The sequence below is a fragment of the Lactuca sativa genome, chromosome 5 (genome assembly GCF_002870075.4).
Source record: "Lactuca sativa cultivar Salinas chromosome 5, Lsat_Salinas_v11, whole genome shotgun sequence".
Lineage (NCBI taxonomy): Eukaryota > Viridiplantae > Streptophyta > Magnoliopsida > Asterales > Asteraceae > Lactuca > Lactuca sativa.
In genome coordinates, this window is record NC_056627.2 from 236,377,779 (window position 1) to 236,400,101 (window position 22,323).

Here is a 22,323-nt window from a genome sequence, read left to right on the forward strand (position 1 = left end):
CCCATCAACGGATATTCCTAGCCGTAGATTTCTTAGATCTTTAGCAATTTCGGGGAACTTTGCATCTATGGTACGCAATGCCGGTGAATTTGTGGGGTGACATAAAACAACCTCTGTTATTTTCCTTGTCCCGTGCCATCCTAAATCTTCAAACATACTTTGTATTTAAAATAGTCGTTAGCATCTTGGTATGATTAGAAAGTGTCACATTACTTTGGCTGGAACGTTTAACTTTCTTTGTGTTTTCATCCACTTTTCATCTTTTTGTCCCACAAGATCGACACACGGTTAAATTTCTCGTCCTCCTTATAGTAAATAAGGCAGTTATTGATACATATTTGTATTTTTTGGTATCCCAGTCCCATCAATTTTAGAAAAAAAAATTGGCCTCATATGTGTTTTCTACAAATTCATTACGTTTAGGTAGCATCTTTTTAAGCAACACTAGTAGTACCATAAAGAACGTACCGAAACATCCGTGATTACCCTTTAAGTTGAGTAGTTAAACTATTGTAAACAATTGTGTGAAATCAGGACATCCATGGAAAAGTGGCTTCTCTGCGTCTACTAGCAGTTATTGAATCTTGACATGGTCATGGTCTTTAAATTTATCTCTAACCATTTCTTTTGTATGTGGGCCATCCATTGAAATTTTTTAAGCAAACTCAGGGTTGTCACCACACACATTTCTTACAATAATAAGATTTGGGGAACTTCGTGATGGATAATCCTTTTCACCATGTTTATTCTAGTTTGTGTGGTCTTCATGAATGCCATTGTTGAATAAATGAAGCTTCACTTCCTCCGATATAAACTCTAAGCAGTTTACACATATTTTACAAGGACATGACATTTTAATACACCGACCATCAACTCTTGGGTCGATGTTCTTCATCTTACGGATGTTGGGTATTACATAATTGATAAACATTGATGCTCCTTTGAAATAAGGTTCAGTGGTCCTCCTTATTCCCATCATAAGCTTTTCCATCATTAGAGTACAATTGAATTGAAAGAAAGTTTGAAACTAGGGTTAAAATCAAGCAATTACCTTAATCTCTTAGCTGCATGTTAGATTTGTGAAAATAAAACCCTTGTCAATAATTAATGTAATTCACTTTAATTAATTAATAATGTGTGTTTTAAAAGAAATAAAATATAAATTGGGCTAATGTTGTTAACCGGTCTTGTTTAATACCTAGGCATAGTTTTCAAAATTTTCTTTTGACAACAATACCCTTACAAATAAACTATGAAGTAGCATAACTATAAGGGTAAAATGATCATTACAATATGCCTACACTTATATGTGCCATTATATCGAAAGTCGTCACCACGTCATTTTAGTTCCCCGATCATATTCTCTTTGTATTTGGTCCTAAGAAATTAAAACAATTCTGATCATTTTCCCAAAAGTACTATAATCTGGCAATCTTCTTCCCAACCCGATAACACAAATCGATGACTGCATCCACCTCAAGAACAATGGCACAAGATAAAAAACAATAAGATCGCTCGATGAAGTACCAAAGGCTACTATTACCCATATAATGGTGCTTTTGGGGAGCAACTCATCTATTGATGTCATTAAATGTCAAAGGTTGCAAATTTCTTCGAAAATCTTTGTATTATATGTTTCAATTTTATGAATACATTAAGCATTTGAAATTTAATTTGTGTATGAACTACACATTTGAGTTCTATTTAAATATGTGTACAGTATGTAGTTCCAAAACCTTTAACTATTGTTGTGAGATGGATAAGGTGTACATGACCATGGAGACCGATAGTTTGACGATGGGAAGGTTTTGGGGCAGGATTGGCCATATTCTGGTCTTACAGAACTGAAGAGCCTAGGGGAACCCTTACATTAAATTTGTTGATAGAATGGTATCCTATTTAATCTATGTTATTCTACATTGTTTGTTAATTTTTTTCACGGGTCCTAATTTATTATACATGTTTGTTATTGTCTTTCAGAACAAGGATTTTTTTTATCTTAGTGATGATGCTGGAAAATAAATGCTTGAAGAGGCATCTAGGGCGGGATAAAGAGATGCTACATTTTCCACGGGGATGCATATGCTGATAGAGGGACAATGTATGAAAAATCAAGCCATGCATTTGTTGAGTGATGTGTTCCTCTGTTCATCACCAAGAACTCATATTGTCAAACAAATGATAAGGAAGGTTGAACACCTTTTAGCTAAGGACATGAGAAGGGAAATCAAATTCCTTGGCTTCCTTTTCATATGTATACAACATCACTCTGAAATGGATCAAGGTTTTATCATGGGAACCAAATGTTTGTTCGAGTGTGATGTTTGTTTTTGGGAACCATGTTTCATGAGGTGACAAGATTTTAGTAAGGAGTATGGGGGTTAGTCTTTAAGTAGTTGGACAATGTTTATTTAAAACTATTTCTTTTTATGTTTAATTTGAGTGTATAAAACTGTAATATATTATGTTTTGTGGTAATCAATCATATTTTGTTGGTTATATTCATATTGCAGTTTTTGGTAATTAATATTACATGTGAATCTATAAAATAATTACTATAGCTCTTTGGGAATTTAGCTACATATATACGTATAATTAAGTACGGACTTTTGTTTACTTTGTGACTCTATATAGTTACTATGTGTGTTTGATCATTAATTGGACAACACAATTATAACAACTTATTTGTTAGTTTTGAAAAGTTTGGGGGGAATTTAAAATTCCAAAACCTATATAGGGGTAAAACGAAATGTTTACCCTGAACAAATCTGTTAGGGGTGAAAAGTGAAAATTCCTGAACTTTAGGGGGTAAAAAGAAGAAATTACGGAGACCCTTATTGGTTTGTGTTTACTTTGGAAGTCATGTAGGTGAAACTTATAAACCTAAATCAACTACAAAAGATATCATGGGGGAAAAAATTAGGGACAAAACTTAATTTTAAAAATATGGTTTTTAAAAAGTAGGATTTTTGTTTGCCATAAACAAGGGTTATAAAGGCTACGGTCTGAATCTAGGGTTTGTTCTCTATCGTTAGTACATGACCCATGACCCATATGTCATCCATTGGTCCTAACATGACACTATAAATCACTAACACCCAATACACATGACCAATTACATATATATGTCATCTAATGGTCGTAACATGACACTATAACACAATAAACATGACTCATGACCTATATGTCATCCATTGGACTTAACATGACTCTATAAGCCACTACCACCCAATGCACATGACCTATTACCCATATAGGTCATCTATTGGTTGTAACATGACACTATAAGTCACTACCACCAAATGAACATGACCCATGACCCATATGTCATCCATTGGTTTTAATAAGACAATATAAGCCACTACCACAAAATACACATGACCCATGACCCATATATGTCATCTATTGGTTGTAACATGACACTATAACCCAATGCACATGACCCACGACCCATATATCATCCATTTGTCTTAACATAACACTATAAACCACTACCACCAAATAACATTACCCATAACCTATATGTCATCCATTGGTTTTCACATGACACTATATGCCACTACCACCCATTGTACATGATCCATGACCCATATATGTCATATATTAGTCGTAACATGACACTATAAGCCACTACCACCCAATCCACATGTCCTATCAGCCATATATGTCATTTATTGGTCCTAGCATGACAATATATCCCAATGCACATAACTCGTTACCAATATGTCATCTATTTTTCATAACATGACACTATAAGCCAATGACCTTGACCAATGACCCATATGTCATCCATGGGTCTTACCATGACACAGTAAGAAACTACCACCCAATGCACATGACCAATGACCCATATGCCATCAATGGGTATTACCATGACACTATAAGCAACTACCAGCCAATGAACATGATCAATGAATCATATATCATCCATGGGTCATACCATGACACTAATGACCAATGTTATCCATGAGTTTTACCATGACACTATAAGCAACTACCACATGACCCATGACCTAGACGTCATCAATGGGTATTATCATCTTTAATAAATTGGTATTGACTACTTTCATCTGTATTCATTAAGACACACAAATGTGCTTGCTCCCACAGTTCCGAAGAAACTTCACTTGGCTTGTCGACCGATAGTGCCTCCCTGTACTCATTAATGGGCATTTACGGTTTAGGGTTTAGGGTTAGTTTAGGGTTTAGGCTTTCACAATTTTTTATATATTTTACATTAATTATAGCTTTACAAAATGTAAAGATTTCATAAAATTTATTATATTTTTTTAAATGTACCTCTGTTAATTGTATATTTTTATATTATAATGTTAAATATTTTTAAAATTGGTAATTGTTAATTATGTCTTCTAGCCAAAATTTGGATGAAAAGTTTGAATTCAACACTAATTGATGATTCAATTTCCTAATTTTACGATCCTAAAACTATTGTATCATTAGTCAACAATCAAAATTTCAACTTTCTTCACTTTCACCACCAGAGAATTCTAGAACACTCTGCAAATTCGCACGCACCAACGAAAGTATCATGCTTTTTTTACGAAAATTTTGAATTCATCACACCATGCTAATCATGAACCTACTTTTTATTTCTTTTGAAACGAGATTTTGTCAGAAGTTTTTACACCATTATCAGATATCTGATCCATTCCTAAAACACTAACCAAAGAGTTGTATTTTGTTTTACTATGCTATCTTATAAATAATCATGTATCCTTTGGCCGATAATGTAGACATTACAATATACGAGGATCTGGACTATATCTCAGAGGAGAAAGTTGAAGATGAGGCTAGAAACAACGATATAGTGGTGAAAAATGTAATTAAGAAAGGCATAACCAGGCTACATAAGTTTCGTAATGAGCATGGTAAAAGAGTAAAGATCCCTCTCACAATCGATGATGTAGGTATGATATCAGGGACAAACTGAGTAGTGTATGCTAGTTTTTTTGGAAGACCACGTTCGTGAGCGTATAGGTTTAAAATTTCTATACTAGAAGAAAGTGGAGTTACCAGCAAGAGACAACCTATAGGGTGAAATCAGGGTTAAATCACGGTATTGAACACATTATTTAACATTTTCCTTAATTATGTATATATGCATATATGCATTTACATTATGTCCAACTATTAACAACATTGTGTTACATTTTGCAGCAATATTTTAATCTTCACAACACATTTAGAAAGTCAATATTGCATCGTCTTGGTCAACTTCTAAAGAATTACAGAAGGAAACTTCAAGAAGTATACATATTGCCTGACAAAGAAACACCTACAACACCTAATCCAATGAATAAAGTGCCTAAAAAGTATACAACAATTATTGAAGACTTACATTGGGCCGATTTTGTAACACATACAAACTCTAATGCATACATGGTTTAAGTTATTTCTATAGATTTGATTGTTTTCAGTCCACATATATTTCATAATATTGTTTTTTCATGTAAACATTGTATTTTTGATTTTCAATTGTCGTAAGATGAAGTCATAAGCAACAAAAAAAGCATGTGAGATGTCTGTTTATAACTCTACAATGTGAAGAGGTGGATACATACATGTGAAAGAGAAGATGAGAAAAAAATTGTTCTTTTTTTTATAGCAGCATACTTTCATTTATGTTGGTTTAACTTTATTAATCATCTGTTTAATGATTATAATACTGAAGCCAAACAAATTGAACCATGTGAAGAACCCTCCCGTTGTATGATGTGGTTGAGGGGTAGGCTTAACACAAATGGAAATTTTGAAAATGATGAGCTTAGAGATAAACTAGTAAGTTTTACTATAAATTTTGTTTTGATTTCAATTATGTTTAATTTATATGTAATCAATTTAATATTTCCTTACTTTGTCTAGAAAAAAATTGACGTCCATATCAAAGATGGGACCTTGCAGGGTGACAATGATACTGATGCCATGAAAGTTGTGTTTGGAAAGGACAAGGGAGGTTATGCAAGATGACTGGGAAGTCGAGTGACATACAACATGCATTTTGATCTTCCTCAAACCAAATCATCAGACGCAACACTTTCATTACTTGAACGCTAACATGAAATTCACAGACGAGAGCATGAAAACGAGAGACGTGAACGTGAAGAGAAAGAAATACGGGAGCGTGAAGCAATAGAAAAATAAATCAAGGACTTAAATGCGAAGATGGTACAAACACATGGAATGGTTTCTCCTTTGGTGAGTCAATTAGCTACGTAAGGGGTGAACTTAGATCCAAATAGACTTGTAACTTCATTGATAAGTATTAAAACTTTTCAATCACATGCTTTTAATTTATTATTTATGTCTGTTATAGGAAGTTTAAATATATACATAACTTGTTTCATGTGTTTTATATACACATAGGAAATTCAAACGTCTCTGACGGCCATAAATATGTTGGAACAACAACAAAACACATCTCCAAGTTTAGAGTCCCAATCATATTACAAAGTGTCCCCAATAGTAACGCCAAAAGTATGTATACCCATCAACATGTTCATATTTTATTTACTTTGATTCCTTTCTGATGCATATATGCCAATATTAGTTATTTAATAGGAAATGAAGTGTAATTTGTGGCACAACAGTAGAAGACAATGTATTTCTATTGTAAAGTATACATCACATATGGAAAGCAAATGCTTCATCACAAACCACACCAAAAAGCCTGCTATGAAGTTTTAATTCAAGAATAGTTGGTGTATGTAGCATGCATACCGAACATAGGAAAAAAACAATTTCAAAATTGTCAAGGATGTAGTAGGTTGTTTTGTGGCATGGCCAAAAGATCAAGTCGTTTTAGTTGTTCAAGAATAAGTAAATATATGTATATGTTTTATCCAACTACATCTATATTATAATCCATCAATGTTTATTTAATGTTGCATACATTGTGTAACACCCTGTTCTGAATCGATTACTAATTCGGGGCTGTGACCCAAAGATCGGTTAACATCAAGCTTAGGGCCTTTAGTAAAGAGACATTTAGACCTATTTGGGTGTGGGTAATGTATTTTAGATGATCCAGGAATTCGATTCGTGTTTTATATCCAAGGGATATATCGATAAAGTGTCAGTCCAGGCTTTTGTTGGATTTTGGATTTTAGTTTGGGAAGTTTTAAGGCAAGGATGAGTTAGTAGAAGTGTAGAGCTTCTTGTCACCTTTTTGTGGATATAAGGATCATCGAAATCAGTTTTAAAGCGAAGAAGATATGTCATTCATAAGTTTGAAGGATTAATGGCTAGCCTAGTACGCGGGGTGTACTTGGGGAGTGCATTGTGCATACTAGGTAAGGCTGTCGTGATTGCTCCTTGGAGTATGTTTGGCGTACCATAGTTATGCATGACATACTCTAGTCAGACCCAAACCCTAATTTAGGGTCTTGGACCCTATTTAATCTCCTTAATTCATCAACAAACCCTATTATCTTCAGCCTCCATCCCTTTAAACCCTAGAATCGAAACCATAGCCTCCATTGGTGTGGTTCTTGAGATTTTGGTGGTATTTCATGCATTTTGGTGATCTTTGAAGAAGAGGGAACTTCTTGGACAAGTGTGGGATTTCTTTGAGCTTTTGGATCCAGCCTTTATGCATCTTGGTCTATATTCTGGAGGTAAAAAGTTTCTAACTTGATGAATCTGTGTGTTAGATCTAGTTTAAGGAGTACTTTGGGTTCATTATTCTCCTTAGAGTCATCCTTGTGAGTATGGGCTACTCCAAGAGCTTAGTATGTTGGATCTAGGCATTTGGGAGGTCCCTTGTTCATAAAAATGTCATCTTGATGAGTTATGTTGGTGCATGAATGAGTTTTAGTGTTTGTTATAAATTTTATTAAGGTTTTGGTCCCATTAAGCCATGCCAAGGAGTAAAGTTAACAAATTTATGTGTTAAGACATCTTATTACGGTCATATCTGAGTTTGGAAGTCATTTTTTTAACCATTAAGTGCTTAATGTTGAGTTTTGGGTCCCTTTCGAGTACATTGGGCGTACGTGGAGGCACACTCAGCGTATTGCTTCAATCTGCATCGATCGCTTGTACTTCGTGCTTCGAGGGTGAGTACACGGGGCGTACAGTAGTGGTACACAGGGCATACTCCCCAATAAGTCTTTTTTGGGCCATTTATGGTTTAGGCCTTGTTGGGCCATTGGACTTTTGACTTTGGGTCGTGGATTGTCTGTGGGTTTCCTTGGTGTTGGTCTCATGATGGTTTTTGGGCCTAATTAGGAAGTTTGTCCATATTGGGCTTTGGGTTGCCATTCAGAGACTTGGGCTTTTTGTGCTAATAGGTTGGATCCTGGTGTTGGGCAAAGTAAAGAAATGGGTAAAATGGTCTTTTACCCTTTAGAAAGTTGGATTATGGATTGGGCCTCAAATTTTGAGTTATCGGGTTAATTATTAATTAAGGTTGTATTTAATATTAGTTGGTGCAAGGTTATCTAGTTCAGCAGCCCGAGCAGTTAGTTGGTTATCAGCGGTTTGAGGTGAGTCTTCCTTTGTAATAGTCGTGGGTCAAAGGCATCAATGCCGACCGACTAGTTTATGATGTAGTGTGATGATTGTCTTTGTGACAATTGTCAGTTATGTCTATATTTTCTTGATAATTATGTTATCTTATTACAATATTATGTGGTAGTAGTAGGGGTAAAAGAGATCCGGTATCCGGTTGAAATACACTGAAGTGGATAGTATGCACCCTGATATGCTTGTTAGTATCCGCTTGAAATAGGCCGAAGGGGTAGGCAAGCATCCGGATATGCTTGGCATTATGCTCGATTAGTATGTGGTATTTTGGGGAAACTCACTAAGCTTTGTGCTTTCTGTTTTCAGCTTATCTTTCAGGTACTTCTAGTTTGAAGGGAAAAGGCACGGTTTAATCGTAGCGCATCTATCCATGTTTCCGCATTATGATGATTTTGGGATTGTACTCTAACAACTGTTTTTACTATAAAGTACTTTTAAATATTTAGAAAAGGATAATGAATGTTTGACTTAAATATAATTAATGTTTTGTTTGAAATAAAAATGAAAATTTTACCTCATAATTTTTGGGATGTTACAAGTTGGTATCAGAGCCTTGGTTTGAGGGATTCAGGCACACTCTCGGGTATATCTAAACTCAAACTGAGGGTGTGACAATTTTTTCATAAAATAAGTATTTTATTGAAGGATTTTCTAAGAAAAGAAAGAGTGTGGTGCGTGCAATCAGCCGAGCTTAAGTAAGAGATTCATAGAATACCCATACATGCTGTTATGTTATACGTTATGAGAATTGCATGCTAGATTAGGGTTGAGGATCTAGGAGAGATGTCTTTGTGTGCCTGATGTATGAGCTTGTAGACTTGCATGCTAGTATTGATCAGTCATGATAAAATGACATGTATAGGTTCTACTTTGTGCTTTCAGGAGTTCTGTAACATCCATAAAAGTCGATCCAATTTAAAACTTTTTAAATCATTTAAAACCATTCAGCTATTACATTTTGTTTTCAAAATAGTTTAAACATCAGAGTTAACAGAAATCATAATCATAAATCGAGGAGGTGTACAGTCACGCCTTTGCCTTACCATGGTCATCCGTTGAACCTAAAACAATAAACTAAAACTGTAAGCTCGAAGACTTAGTGAGTTATCCCCAAAATACCCATACACATAACAATACACATACAATAACAAACAACATACTATGGGTCCAATCATCCATCGGGATGGAATACCCAAGGCCCTCAACCATCGGGTTGGAATGCCAACATACCGATACACTTCACATAACTCATATATGAATAACAGCATGTACTGGGTCCACGACTTTATAGACTGGATTACCCCTAGGCCCACAGTGTGAGTTTGGATTGGCTTCCGGGCCCACAACTCACATCAGGATTGCCATCAAACCTACAATACAAGTCTCGCTTAGCTTGTATCTGGAATGCTCCCGAGCCTATAGTACGAGTCTCCCTCAACTTGTATCTGGAATGCTCCCGGGTTTGTTGGTTACTGCACGGAGCAATATCACCTCAACCCACCCCACATAATATGTCGACATATAAGATAACTAATGCGCATGCAGATAATCAAATAATACTACCGGTAGTCCTATAGATCTACCTAACTAGCATAACAACTAGCGTGCAGAGAGTCAGACCAACTATAGGTCACTAAGCAATTTAGGGATGAAAGTGGGTCCAAACCCGGACCGGATGGACTCGGACCCGGAAAACCCAAAACCGTTTAACAAGATTTTTTAGAACTGGAAACCGGACCGGTATATAGGAACCGGTTCTAGGTACGGTACCGGGTAAAGTGAGTCTAGAATCGAAAAACCCGGAAATAGGAAAGTGGGTAAGGTGGAACCAGGTAAAATGGGTTTAGAACCGGAAAACCCATATTTTATTATTATTATTATTTTTTGTATTTACCTCAATCGCATAATCTTTCAACCATTATAAAAAAAATTAATAAATAAAAAATTACATTTAGGTTATTGACGACATTGATTTTTTTTTTTAAAAGTAACGTGATATAACAAAGTTGGTTTAATAGTACTGTGAAATATGAGCTTTTAGTTATGTAATTGTAATATATACTGTACATTGATAGGGATGAGTTAATTGTAAAATGATTAGAGGTTCTAATTAAAAAAATAGTTAGAATAATTAAAGAACAAAATGAATATATAACATTTTGTAAAAGATCCGCTGTAAATAGGCTAAAAGTTTATAGAACTTTAACCCATTAAGCCAATAAAACAAATTGATACTAAAAATAATAAAACTTTCGATTTCACTCTTTTTGATCAAATACACTATTATATATATTCAAATTCACTCAAATAAAACACCATAAGCCAATTGTTTAACATATAAAACCAAACTTATAGCCATTTATCTAATATTAATATTACATATAAATTATGGTTCTTACAAATAAAGTTCACTAGAGAGGGGAATGGGAGATAGGCTGAGATTTTGTTAGATGAATGTCATGCTTCATATCTGTGAGTTTCCACTACATCAATGTTGTTGTTGTTGTTATTATTATTATTATTATTATTATTATTATTATTATTATTATTATTATTATTATTATTACGAGAGCTCATATACAAATCAAGATCATGATAAACAACCATCTCCAATCCTACATCCAGTTTCTTTAGATCAAAAATGTATAAATAATATTTCATCTTTAACCGACACTATTTTTTATACAAATTTCCATGCCAAAAATATATTCCTAGTATATTCATTTTTTAAAACTTATATATATTATGATACCCATTAACTTATAATCTTTTTACATTTATTTATATTTCCTATATAAAAACTTTATAAAACGTACAAAAATCGGTTCTGGTCCATTAAACCCGGTTCCGGGTTTTTTACATATCCGGTCCCAAAAACCGGTTCCGGTTTTTTTACCCGGAATACCCGGACCCGTTGGACCCGTACCCGAAATACCCGGAACCCGGATAAGACTAAATTTGGAACCCAATATCCAGACCATTTAAACATTTTCCGGTTATACCGGTTCCGGTTCCGGTCTGATTATGGTTCCAGTCCGGTTTTATAACTCATCCCTAGTAAGGAGAACCCACCTCTCAAGTAGCTCGAAGTGATAAAGTCAAAATCCACCAAATACAGATCCAAGTCCAACACCTACATCCACTAATGATTCACTTCCATAAATTCCCAAATTACCAAAATACCCCTAGAAGTCAAACTGATCAACTCTTGGTCAACGATCAAAGTCAACAGTCCATGTTGACCCGACTCGCCGAGTGATCCTAACAACTCGTTAAGCTCCTAAAGAAATAAGAAATCACCATAACCCTAATTGACTCGCCGAGTTTCCAACCAAATCATCTAGTCCAGTCCATGCGTGTCAAGATATCGGGGAAAACCCTACTTGACTCGTCGAGTCCTCTTACTGACTCATCGAGTTCATGCAGAATAAAAAACGGGAAATCTTTATCGGACTCGCTGAGTTGGCTATGCGACTCATCGAGTTCATGTAGTCTATTTCTTATCCAGACGTTTTTAAGCCATCGCAAGGCTCCGTATTGTAGATCTAACCTCCTAGGGCATGATTTCCATGTAAAGTTGCAAAGTTTACGTACATGCATGGTCCTGAATTCCAAAACCAAGCTAAGGGAAAGGTTTAATCTAAAGAGAAGGGTCAATGCTTGCTAAATCTGATAACTTTATGACTATAAGGACCAAGAGGAGTCTAGATCTGAAGTTACAACTTCAGATCATGCCCAAAACCCGAATTGGCTCACAAATATGCTATAAATTGCTCTAAAACTAGGCATGAAAAGATCTAGCTAAAGATAAGTCAAGGTAACGACTTGATACCTTCATAATGATGCCAAGATGAAGTAGAGTCATATCCACAAGCTCCTCTTTGTTCCAAGCACCTTATACTTCAAGCCTTCTTCACAAAATGCACCAAAAACACTCTTTAATCCTCACAACAGTCAAGAACAAGGTCTAAGGTGGTTATGGTTTCTTTTGGACGTCAAGAGGTGGTAAGGGGCTAGAGGAAAGGACTTAAGGTCCTTTAAATAGGGTGCAAACCATAAAAATTTAGGTTTCTATGCACATGCTCTACTCATCGAGTCAGAGTCCACCGACTTGTCGAGTGGGATTCATAAATCACACGGGCCGACTAGGTTCGACACAACGAGTTGGGGCCTTCAACTCGTCTAGTCCCCTCAGTAAAATGAATATAAGGCTTTCGAAAATTATACCTGGGATTCAGGGTGTTACAATTCTCCCCCACTTGAACTAGGCTTCGTCCTTGAAGTCCGATGTGATGAATAACTCGGGGTAATGCTCCCGCATCTCTATCTCCGACTCTCAAGTCCACTTGGATCCCCTCCGATGCTGCCACTCTACCTTTACCAAAGGTACTTTCTTGTTCCGTAGAACCTTTACCTTCCTGTCAAGAACAACCACTAGTCTCTCTACGTAATTCAGGCGCTCAATGACCTGAATATCATCTAATGATACTACTGCCTCCTCATTTTGAATGCACTTCCACAACTGTGAGACATGGAAAGTGTTGTGGATCTAACAAAGCTCCTGAGGGAGATGTAGTCGATACGCCACCTTGCCAACCCTGGCAGTGATATTGAATGGCCCGATGTATCGGGGACCCAACTTCCCCCTCTTCCTGAAATGAATAACACCCTTCCAGGGTGAAAGCTTTAGAAGTACCATGTCACCGATCTGAAACTCCAACTCAGATCGGCGCCGGTCGGCATAACTCTTCTGCCGACACTATGTAGTCTGCAACCGCTGTCTGATCTGTTGAATCATCTCGGTAGTTTGCAGGACTACCTCGGTCCGATCCATCACCCTGTGACCAACCTCGCCCCAACAGACTAGGGTGCGGCATCTCCGCCCATACAACAGGTTTTATGGTGGAGCGCCAATACTGGAATGAAAGTTGTTGTAGGAGAACTCTGCAAGGGGCAGGTAGGAGTCCCAACTCCCACCGAAGTCAATAACGCAGGCTCTCAACATATCCTCGAGAGTCTGTATGGTCCACTCACTCTGGCCATCCATCTGCGGATGATAGGTTGTACTAAAGTGTAGTCGCGTTCCCAACTCCTTGTGGAACTTCTACAAGAAACGAGATGTGAACTAAACATCACGGTCTAGAATGATAGAGACAGAATCCCATGGCGAGCGACAATCTCATGTATATACATATCGGCCACCTTCTCGACCAATGAACATTGCTAAAAAGTGGGCGCTCTTGGTCAATTGATCCACGATGACCCAAATAGCGTCGAAGCCCTTCGTCGTCCTCGGCAACTTGGTAATAAAATCCATCGTGATTTGTGCCCACTTCCACATGGGAACCTCTAGAGGCTGCATCTTTCCATGTGGCCTCTGGTGCTTGGCCTCGATCATCCAGCAGGTCAGGCACCTCTCCACGTACCTAGCGATTTCTCGCTTCATGCACGGCCACCAGTAACTCAATCACAAATCCCGGTACATCTTGGTGGCCCCCGGGTGGATAGAGAAGCGAGAATTATGAGCCTCTTCCAAAACAGTCTGTCTGACCCCACCAGACACCAGAACCAAGACGCGACCACAACGGGTCAATAATCCCCGACTAGCCTGCACAAACCGGGTGTTCTCACCCCTAATCCTCTCAAGCTTCCAGTTCTCCCGACACATACCCTCTGCCTAAGCTTCCCGGATCAAGCTCACAAGCGTAGAATCCACCGATATCCTCATACATGTCACTGGGGTAGAAGATCTAGCTGACTTGTGGCTCAGACCGTCTACAGCCACGTTCGCTTTACCTGGGTGGTAAAGGATCTCATAGTCGTAGTCCTTGACAACATCCAGCCACCTGCGCTGTCTCATGTTCAGGTTTGGCTGATCCATGATGTGTCTCAAACTCTTGTGGTTCGTGTATACGGTACAACGGACCCCATAGAGGTAATGTTTCTAGATATTGAGAGCGAATACCACCGCTCCCAACTCCAAATCATGGGTAGGGTATCTCGTCTCGTGCGACTTCAACTGTCACGACGCGTAGGCTATCACCCGTCCTCTCTGCATGAGGACAACTCGCAGTCCCGTGATGGATGAATCACAAAACACCACAAAATCCTCAACTCCCTCCGGGAGAGTCAAGACTGGATCCTCGCAAAGTCGCTGTCTGAGGGTCTCGAATGCCCTCTGCTGCTCAGGGCCCCACCAGAAATCCACCCCCTTCCTCGTCAGACGAGTGAGGGGTACTGTAATCTTGGATAAATCGTGCGTGAATCTCTAGTAGTACCCTGCCAATCCCAAAAAGCTCGTGATATCCGAGGGAGATTTCAGAACCTCGTACTACATAACCGCCTCGATTTTGGCAGGATCGACAAAAATCTCGAAGGAACTGAACCTCTCGTAACCAAAACTCGCACTTTAAGAACTTGGCATACATCCGCTCTCGCCTCAAAACTCCCAATAGCTCCAGAACATGCTCCTCATGCTGCTCTTGGGTCTTCGAGTACACTAAGATATCGTCTATGAACACAAGGACCGAGTAATCAAGCATCGTTATGTAGACCTGATTCATCAGGTCCATAAATACCTCCGGCGCTTGGCCAAGCCGAGACTAATTTGATGTGTTCAAATGTGGTCTGTTGTCAGTCGTCATAAATCGGAAATCGGGAAACAGTATAGAGAGAATGATTAAAATCCATGTCTCACGTCTATACGATATCTAGAATGGAAGAATATATGATCCCTTATCTAAAGGACATGCTTCTGGTAAGATCATAGTTGACAACGGCTTTTGAAAGCTACGATTGCAGATCAGGATCTGAAGTTATATGCATAATAGTTATTAGACTTATCCAAGTGGGAGACTTTTGGATTAGTGTCTAAGTCCATAACTATTTTGGTATGTACTTGAACCGATGGTGCATGGTCCTTTTGGGTTGCCTTCACCAAAGCAACTTGATAGGATGAATTATGGAGAGAAAGGATTATGATTTACTAATATATTATCAGAATAATATATTAAAGGAGAAATCATATTGTTTCATTATTATTAGTCAATAATTAATTGATAATTAATTTTGTGGCTAAAAGAGATTAATTAAACTTAAGGGACTGGAACTGTAATTATAAGATAATTGCATTTGGGCTAAGGATCCACTTGGAATAATAGGTTGGACGAATTCTATGGGGAAACCCATTAGAAATCGTCCAAGGGATATTCTAAAAGGGTCCATGTGTTGTTTAGGGCTTAAGCAGTCAGAGTAGGGTTTCCTAGTTGAAAACCCTAATAGCCTACATGTATATATAGTACCCTTATGCCCCAAAAACTTGGCTAAGAGTTCCGCTAGGGTTCTAGACGGTTTTGGGTAGCCTCCTCTCTCCTTATTCTTCATCCTCTTGCTCTTGGTGTTTGTGAACCATTAGAGGAGTGACACTTGTGACTCTAAGCTTTCTAAAGTCATTACAAGGAGAATTTGAGATTGTTATTCCTACAAAACAATCAAGGTAAGATCTAAAACTCTTTCACATGTTAATATGATTAATTTTATGCTAGAACTAGGGTTTAAAGTCTTGGATGAATTGCATGTACAATAGAGAAACCTAGATCCAAGCATTAGGGTTTGCATGAGCACATAGGATATTCTTATGGCTAAAAATCCCATCAATTTTGGGGTCTACTCGCGAGCTCCAGCTGATCGTACACTTGCATCCTCCATTATTATTTCAAAAACCATTTTAAAAAAAATCATTTTAAAATATTTTCCTTAGTTTGAGACTGGAGACACACTAGTGTTTCCTCCAATTCACTCAAACCAAGGCTCTGATACCAACTTGTAACATCCATAAAAATCATGCCAAATTTGAACTTTTTAAAACATTTAAAACTATTAATTTATTACAATTTGTTTTCAAAATAGTTTAAACATCAGAGTATCCCCATAATCAAATCATAAAAATATAAGGAGGTGCACGATCACGCCTTCGCCTTCCCACAATCATCATAAGTACCTAAAACAAGATCAAAAATTCTAAGCTCGAAGCTTAGTGAGTTCCCTCAAAATACCAACGCCATACAGATATAACCATATCATATAAAAAAATACATCATGAATAATGAGCCATCAGTCTTACTAGACCGCCTCACAGGACATCAGTCTATCTGGACCGCTCTCTGCACCGCCTCTTAGGGCCTTCAGCCTATCCGGACCGCTTGTTGGGCCTTCGGCTTGACTAGTATGCCCTAATCGGCACGTATGCACTGCCTCTCAGGGCCTTCAGCCTATCCGGACCACTCGCCGGGCCATCGGCTTGACTAGTATGCCCTAACTGGGTCTGCAGTCTATCGGGTTCACCCTAGGTATCTTGGCCTACAACACAAAGATGGACCTGCCGTAACCCAATCCCCCACACCAACAAACATGTGCACATACATATCATATGCTAGCTAGCAAGTACAGATAGTCATACAGATCTACCAGATCACTAATCATGGCAACCATCTTATAACCAAGATACCAATCTAACCGATCACAGACATAGCAACCATCCTATAAGCAGGATACCGATCTAACAGATCACTAACATATCATAATCCTATAACTAGGATACCGATCTAACATATCACTAACATAGCAACCATCCTATAACCAGGATACAATTCATAAAGCATATTGTGTAATAAACCCGTATATAAATCCAAAAAGGGCCGACATTGGTGCCTTAGACCCTGTTGATATAGTGAAGAGAACTCAGCTCACAAGTACCTCGAAGTGATAAAGTCAAACTCCACCGAATGCAGCCCCAAGTCCAACACCTACATCCACCAATGATTCACTTCCATAAATTCCCAAATTACCAAAATACCCCCAGAAGTTAAACTAGTTAAACCTTGGTGAAAGTCAAAGTCAGCGGTTAAAGTCAACAATCCATGTTGACGCGACTCGTCGAGTGCTCCTAGCAACTCGTCGAGTTCATTAAGAACTCAGAATCACCAAAACCCTAATTGACTCGCCGATTTTCCAACCAACTCGTTGAGTCCATATGTGTCCAGATGTCGGGGAAAACCCTAACTGACTTGTCGAGTCCTCTTATTGACTCACCGAGTTCATGTAGTATCAAAAATACGGGAAATCTTCATCCGACTCGCCGAGTCGGCTATACTACTCGTTGAGTTCATGCAGTCCATTTCTTATCCATACGTTTTTAAGCCATCCTAAAGCTCCATATTGCAAATCTATCCTCCTAGGGCATGATTTCCATGTAAAGTTGCAAACTTTACGTACATGGATGGTCCTAAATGCAAAAACCAAGCTAAGGAAAAGGTTTAATCCAAAGAGAAGGGCCAATGATTGCTAAATCTGATAACTTTATGACTATAGGGACCAAGAAGAGTTTGGATATGAAGTTACAACTTCAGATCATGCATAAAACCCGAAGTGGCTCACAAATATGCTATAAATGGCCCTAAACCTAAGCATGAAAAGATCTAGCTAAAGATAAGTCAAAGTAACAACTTGATACCTTCAGAATGATGCCAAGATGAAGTAGAGTCTAATCTATAAGCTTCACTTTGCTCCAAGCTCCTTATACTTCAAGCCTGCTTCACAAAATGCGCCAAAAACACTCTTTAGTCCTTACAACACTCAAGAACAAGGTCTAAGCTGGTTAGGGTTTCTTCTGGCCCTCAAGAGGTGGTAAGGGGCCGGGGGAAAGGACATAAGGTCCTTTAAATATGGTGCAAACCCTAAAAATTAGGGTTTCTATGCACAGACTCTACTCGTCGAGTCGGGGTCCACTGACTCGTCGAGCAGGAATCATAAATCACGCGGGCCAACTAGGTTCGACACGACAAGTTGGGTCTGCAACTCGTCGAGTCACCTCAGTAAAATGAATATAAAGCTTTCGAAAATTATACCTGGGAGTCAGGGTGTTACAACAACAATACACAAGTATCTAATTATAATTTTATTATATAATTAAGTGTTTATATATACTTAATTTTTAATCAGTTTTGGAAAATATGGAATCGGTTAGTGAAAATGCTCTTAGAACAAACACAAAGACCAGAAGTTAAAAGAGTGTTAACACCCACTCAAGAAAGAGCTACTTCGAGAAAGTATTAGGAGAACGACGTGGCCATATCTGATGCATCGGCCGAAAACCTTCTGTTATCCTTTCGATTTCATAGCCATCACAACCACCACCACATCCATCCTAACCATGACACGTAAATCAATATTATTTAATTTGAATAAATGAAATGTCATTTGCTAATTTTTCTTTGTGGGGATTATTTTCTAAAAACTTTGGTAATTGGTTTTTTGTCCTAAGTGCAAGAAATAGCAATGTACTTTGGTTTTTTGTCTTAGTTTAAATATAATGATGTACTTTGGCATCAATAAATGCATGTTGATTTGGTAATTGTGCTTTTTGTCCTAAGTGCAAGATATAACAATGCATTTTTGGTAGTTCTTGTATTTTAAGTTCAAGAAATAGCAATGTACTTTGGTATTTCTTATATTTAAGGTTTTTTAGCACAAATAGAGTAAATTATTTAGTTTCAAAGTTTAATGTATCTATATAATGATTAATAAATACATGTTGATTTGGTAATTGTGTTTGTAATTATGTTTATGCTTTAAGTGCAACAAATAGAAATGTACTTTGGTTTTTTGTTTCTAGTTAAAAATATTAATGTACTTTGGCATCATAAATGTTTGTTGATTTGGTAATTTTGGTTTGTGGTGATTATTTGCTAATAGCTTTAGTAATTGGGTTTTTGTCCCAAGTGCAAGAAATAACAATGTACATTGGTTTTTTTTGTCTTAGTTTAAAAATATTAATGTACTTTGGCATTGATAAATGCTTGTTGATTTGGTAATTGTGTTTTTATCCCAAATGCAAGAAATAACAATGTACTTTTGGTATATCTTGTATTGAAGTGGCAGAAATAGTAATGTACTTTGGTAGTTGTTGTCTATGTTTGATAATTTAACTTATAAGTTTATATATGTTGTTATTTATTATATAGTTGGAAAATCTTCGGATAATGCTCATTAACCCAACATGTAGGGAGGAGCTTTATGTGTTTTTTCAATCGAGGAAAGATCAAGGAGAAAACGATAGGAACGGAGAAGATGGTTCGTCGGATATTTAATTTGTGTTTTGTATGTTATACTTGTCGTGACACTTTCTTACTTGTAGACTTGTACAACTTTGGTTGTTTATTTTAGTATGAAATTAATTATAACAGTATTTATGAGGTAATCAGATGCTATTATGTAATTTTTTCTGCATTTATTGTCATTATGTATCGGTTTTTTTGCACCCAAAATCGTTGATAAAAAAATTAAAAAATAAAAAATGTTATTACCGGCAACAGGAGGTATTACCGGTGACAAGAGCATTATCGCCAACTCTGGATATGACCGATGACAATAGCAATAGCGGCGACAAATATTTTTATCGGCGAGATTTTAAACAATAGTAACAAAATAGTAGTGACATCCTCTCTAATGTTTTTATTTTCTATCCTTAAACTACTATTTATTAATTTTCGCTGTTAAAAATAAACCAATAAGCTATATTTTTGCTCATAAAGGTAGGGTAAAAATGAATCTGAATGTAGCGATTTGAATTATTGCTATAAAAATAATCAAAGGCCATGAAGAATAGAATTTTGTAATGGTGCACCATTGTTTTATAGGGAATTTATTCCCATGTGAAAGAAAGAATAGAACATTAGTTCCTATAAATAAAAAGATAACTAAGCAGCTGAAACAGTACGCCTTGATCGGAACTATATAAACCTACATATAAAAGGTTCATCTGTTAAATATGCATTGTATGCATGCATGTCATGAGTGGGGTCGTGCATGTAAGAAAGCAATTAGGAGAGGGATGAAGAAAGATGGATGGATGTATCATGCACTCTTCACTTCCTTAATTAATAACATTAAAATCCTCATAATATATTACTAAAAGTGGAAATAGTATGAAAGGGAATAAGTTGGAAGCCTTTTTGTTCAAATAATGCTGGCGGAATCATGTAAAGAAGGGGCATTCTTGGAATTTTAATATGGGAACATTTTATTCGTTTGTACATTGCCACCTCCATGCATCTAAAACTAAGTTTATCTGTTTGTCTCCTCATGGACACATTAGCATAGGGATAATAGTCTTTTACAAGAGATGGATTGGGAGTTTAAGACCTGAGGGTAAAATTAACGTAATCCGTAAGTAATTTTCATACAAAAATTTATGCATGTAAAAAAACATCTTTCCGTCAGTCTTTAATAGAAGACATATGCAAACTAGCTAGTAACTTAATAAAAAAATATATGCATGTTTTCTCTCTTTATAATAAGATTTTAACTTTTTAACAATTACTCATGTTTCAGATGCAGTTAGATCCCACTCGTAAGAACGATATATATATATATATATATATATATATATATATATATATATATATATATATATATATATATATATATATATATATATATATATGTTCAAAACTAACCAAAATAAACTGATTTTAAAGGATTATCTAGACCAAAATAGAACTTTTCTAACTTTTCGAATCCCATTCCAAGGAGACCAAATAAAATACAATATGATACATGTCTAAGGAAGATGGCTTATTAGTTCTATTGCTTACATGGGTCCGACTTTTGAGAATCTTTTCGCAAGTATATAAACCATTCAAGTTCCATTAAAAAAATCACCAACTCAAATATTATCACACCATCTCTTCTTTTGCTAGTTTGCTTCATTCCGTGATTACTACATCAACACATTCTCAAGGTCAGTACTTAATTACTCTATAGGTAAATGGTGTTTTCAAAGATTTTAAAGGAGATAGAATGTGACAATTTTCTATGAATGATCATCATATGATTCGTAGTTGTGCATCATGCATAATTAATTACTTTTAAGCTTCAAAAGAGGTAGAATGTAATGGTTCTTTTTCATCGATGTTTCAGGTTCTAAAACATAAAACAAGAGAAAATGAGCAGTGGAGACTGGATGTGTGCTTCATGTCAGCATATGAACTTCAAGAAACGAGACGCTTGTCAAAGATGTCATTGTCCCAAGTTTGCGTCTCCTGAAGAGGTTTCATGTTATGGTATGAACAGAACGGAGGTTTTGGCTGGTGATTGGTATTGTGCTACATTCAACTGTGGGACACACAATTATGCTAGTAGGAACGCATGTTATAGGTGTGGAGGACTCAAAGATTATAGCGCTATGATGGCTGCAACGACAGCAGCATGTTATGGCTATGATGCTAGCGCTGTTCCAGGTTGGAAAACCGGAGATTGGATTTGCAATAGGTATAGAATTTTTTTTTTTTAATGAAAACATTAACTAATAAATTTATATGAAAAGTTTCTTATTTCTTGTTCGTTGTTTGATATCATGCAGATTAGGTTGTGGAGTGCACAATTATGCTAGTAGAATGGAATGCTACAAATGCAAAACACCAAGGGAATGATTAAGGTAATTAAGTAACATGCATTTCGTTTCTGTTAACCGTGTATGTCTGTTTTGTTAGTTATTTTCATTTCTGATCAATATATAAAGATTTGATTTGATTTTTTTTTCTTTTTCAGAAAGAAAAGGAATCAAGGAAGAGAAACTTGCCCTTCAACGGCCATGTTTTTTTATTTACTCTTTCTTCTTTGTTTATTCTCTTTCTATAGGCGATATTCAGCTAGCAACCTTCTTTCTTTTTTTTCTTTTCTTTAATTTTATGCCTTAAAGGCTTGATAGTTTCTGAGTTT

The 22,323-nt window shown here is 36.7% G+C and overlaps 1 protein-coding gene across 1 annotated transcript; it reads left to right on the plus strand.

Annotated features, from left to right (window-relative positions):
• The first annotated feature begins 21,189 nt into the window (after window positions 1–21,189).
• On the plus strand, window positions 21,190–22,039 carry LOC111887243 (uncharacterized). The gene is made up of 3 exons (XM_023883405.3): window positions 21,190–21,343; window positions 21,523–21,873; window positions 21,965–22,039. Exons 2-3 carry the CDS (start codon window positions 21,548–21,550, stop codon window positions 22,032–22,034), a joined length of 396 nt encoding a protein of 131 aa, XP_023739173.1. The 5' UTR covers window positions 21,190–21,343; window positions 21,523–21,547; the 3' UTR covers window positions 22,035–22,039.
• Window positions 22,040–22,323: the final 284 nt, after the last annotated feature.

Bases quoted from the DNA above. Each gene is read 5' to 3' on its own strand.
- LOC111887243 (XM_023883405.3), top strand. From the start codon at position 21,548: ATGAGCAGTGGAGACTGGATGTGTGCTTCATGTCAGCATATGAACTTC. The intron at 21,874-21,964 runs GTATAGAATTTT...GATATCATGCAG, and splicing joins GGAGATTGGATTTGCAATAG to ATTAGGTTGTGGAGTGCACA.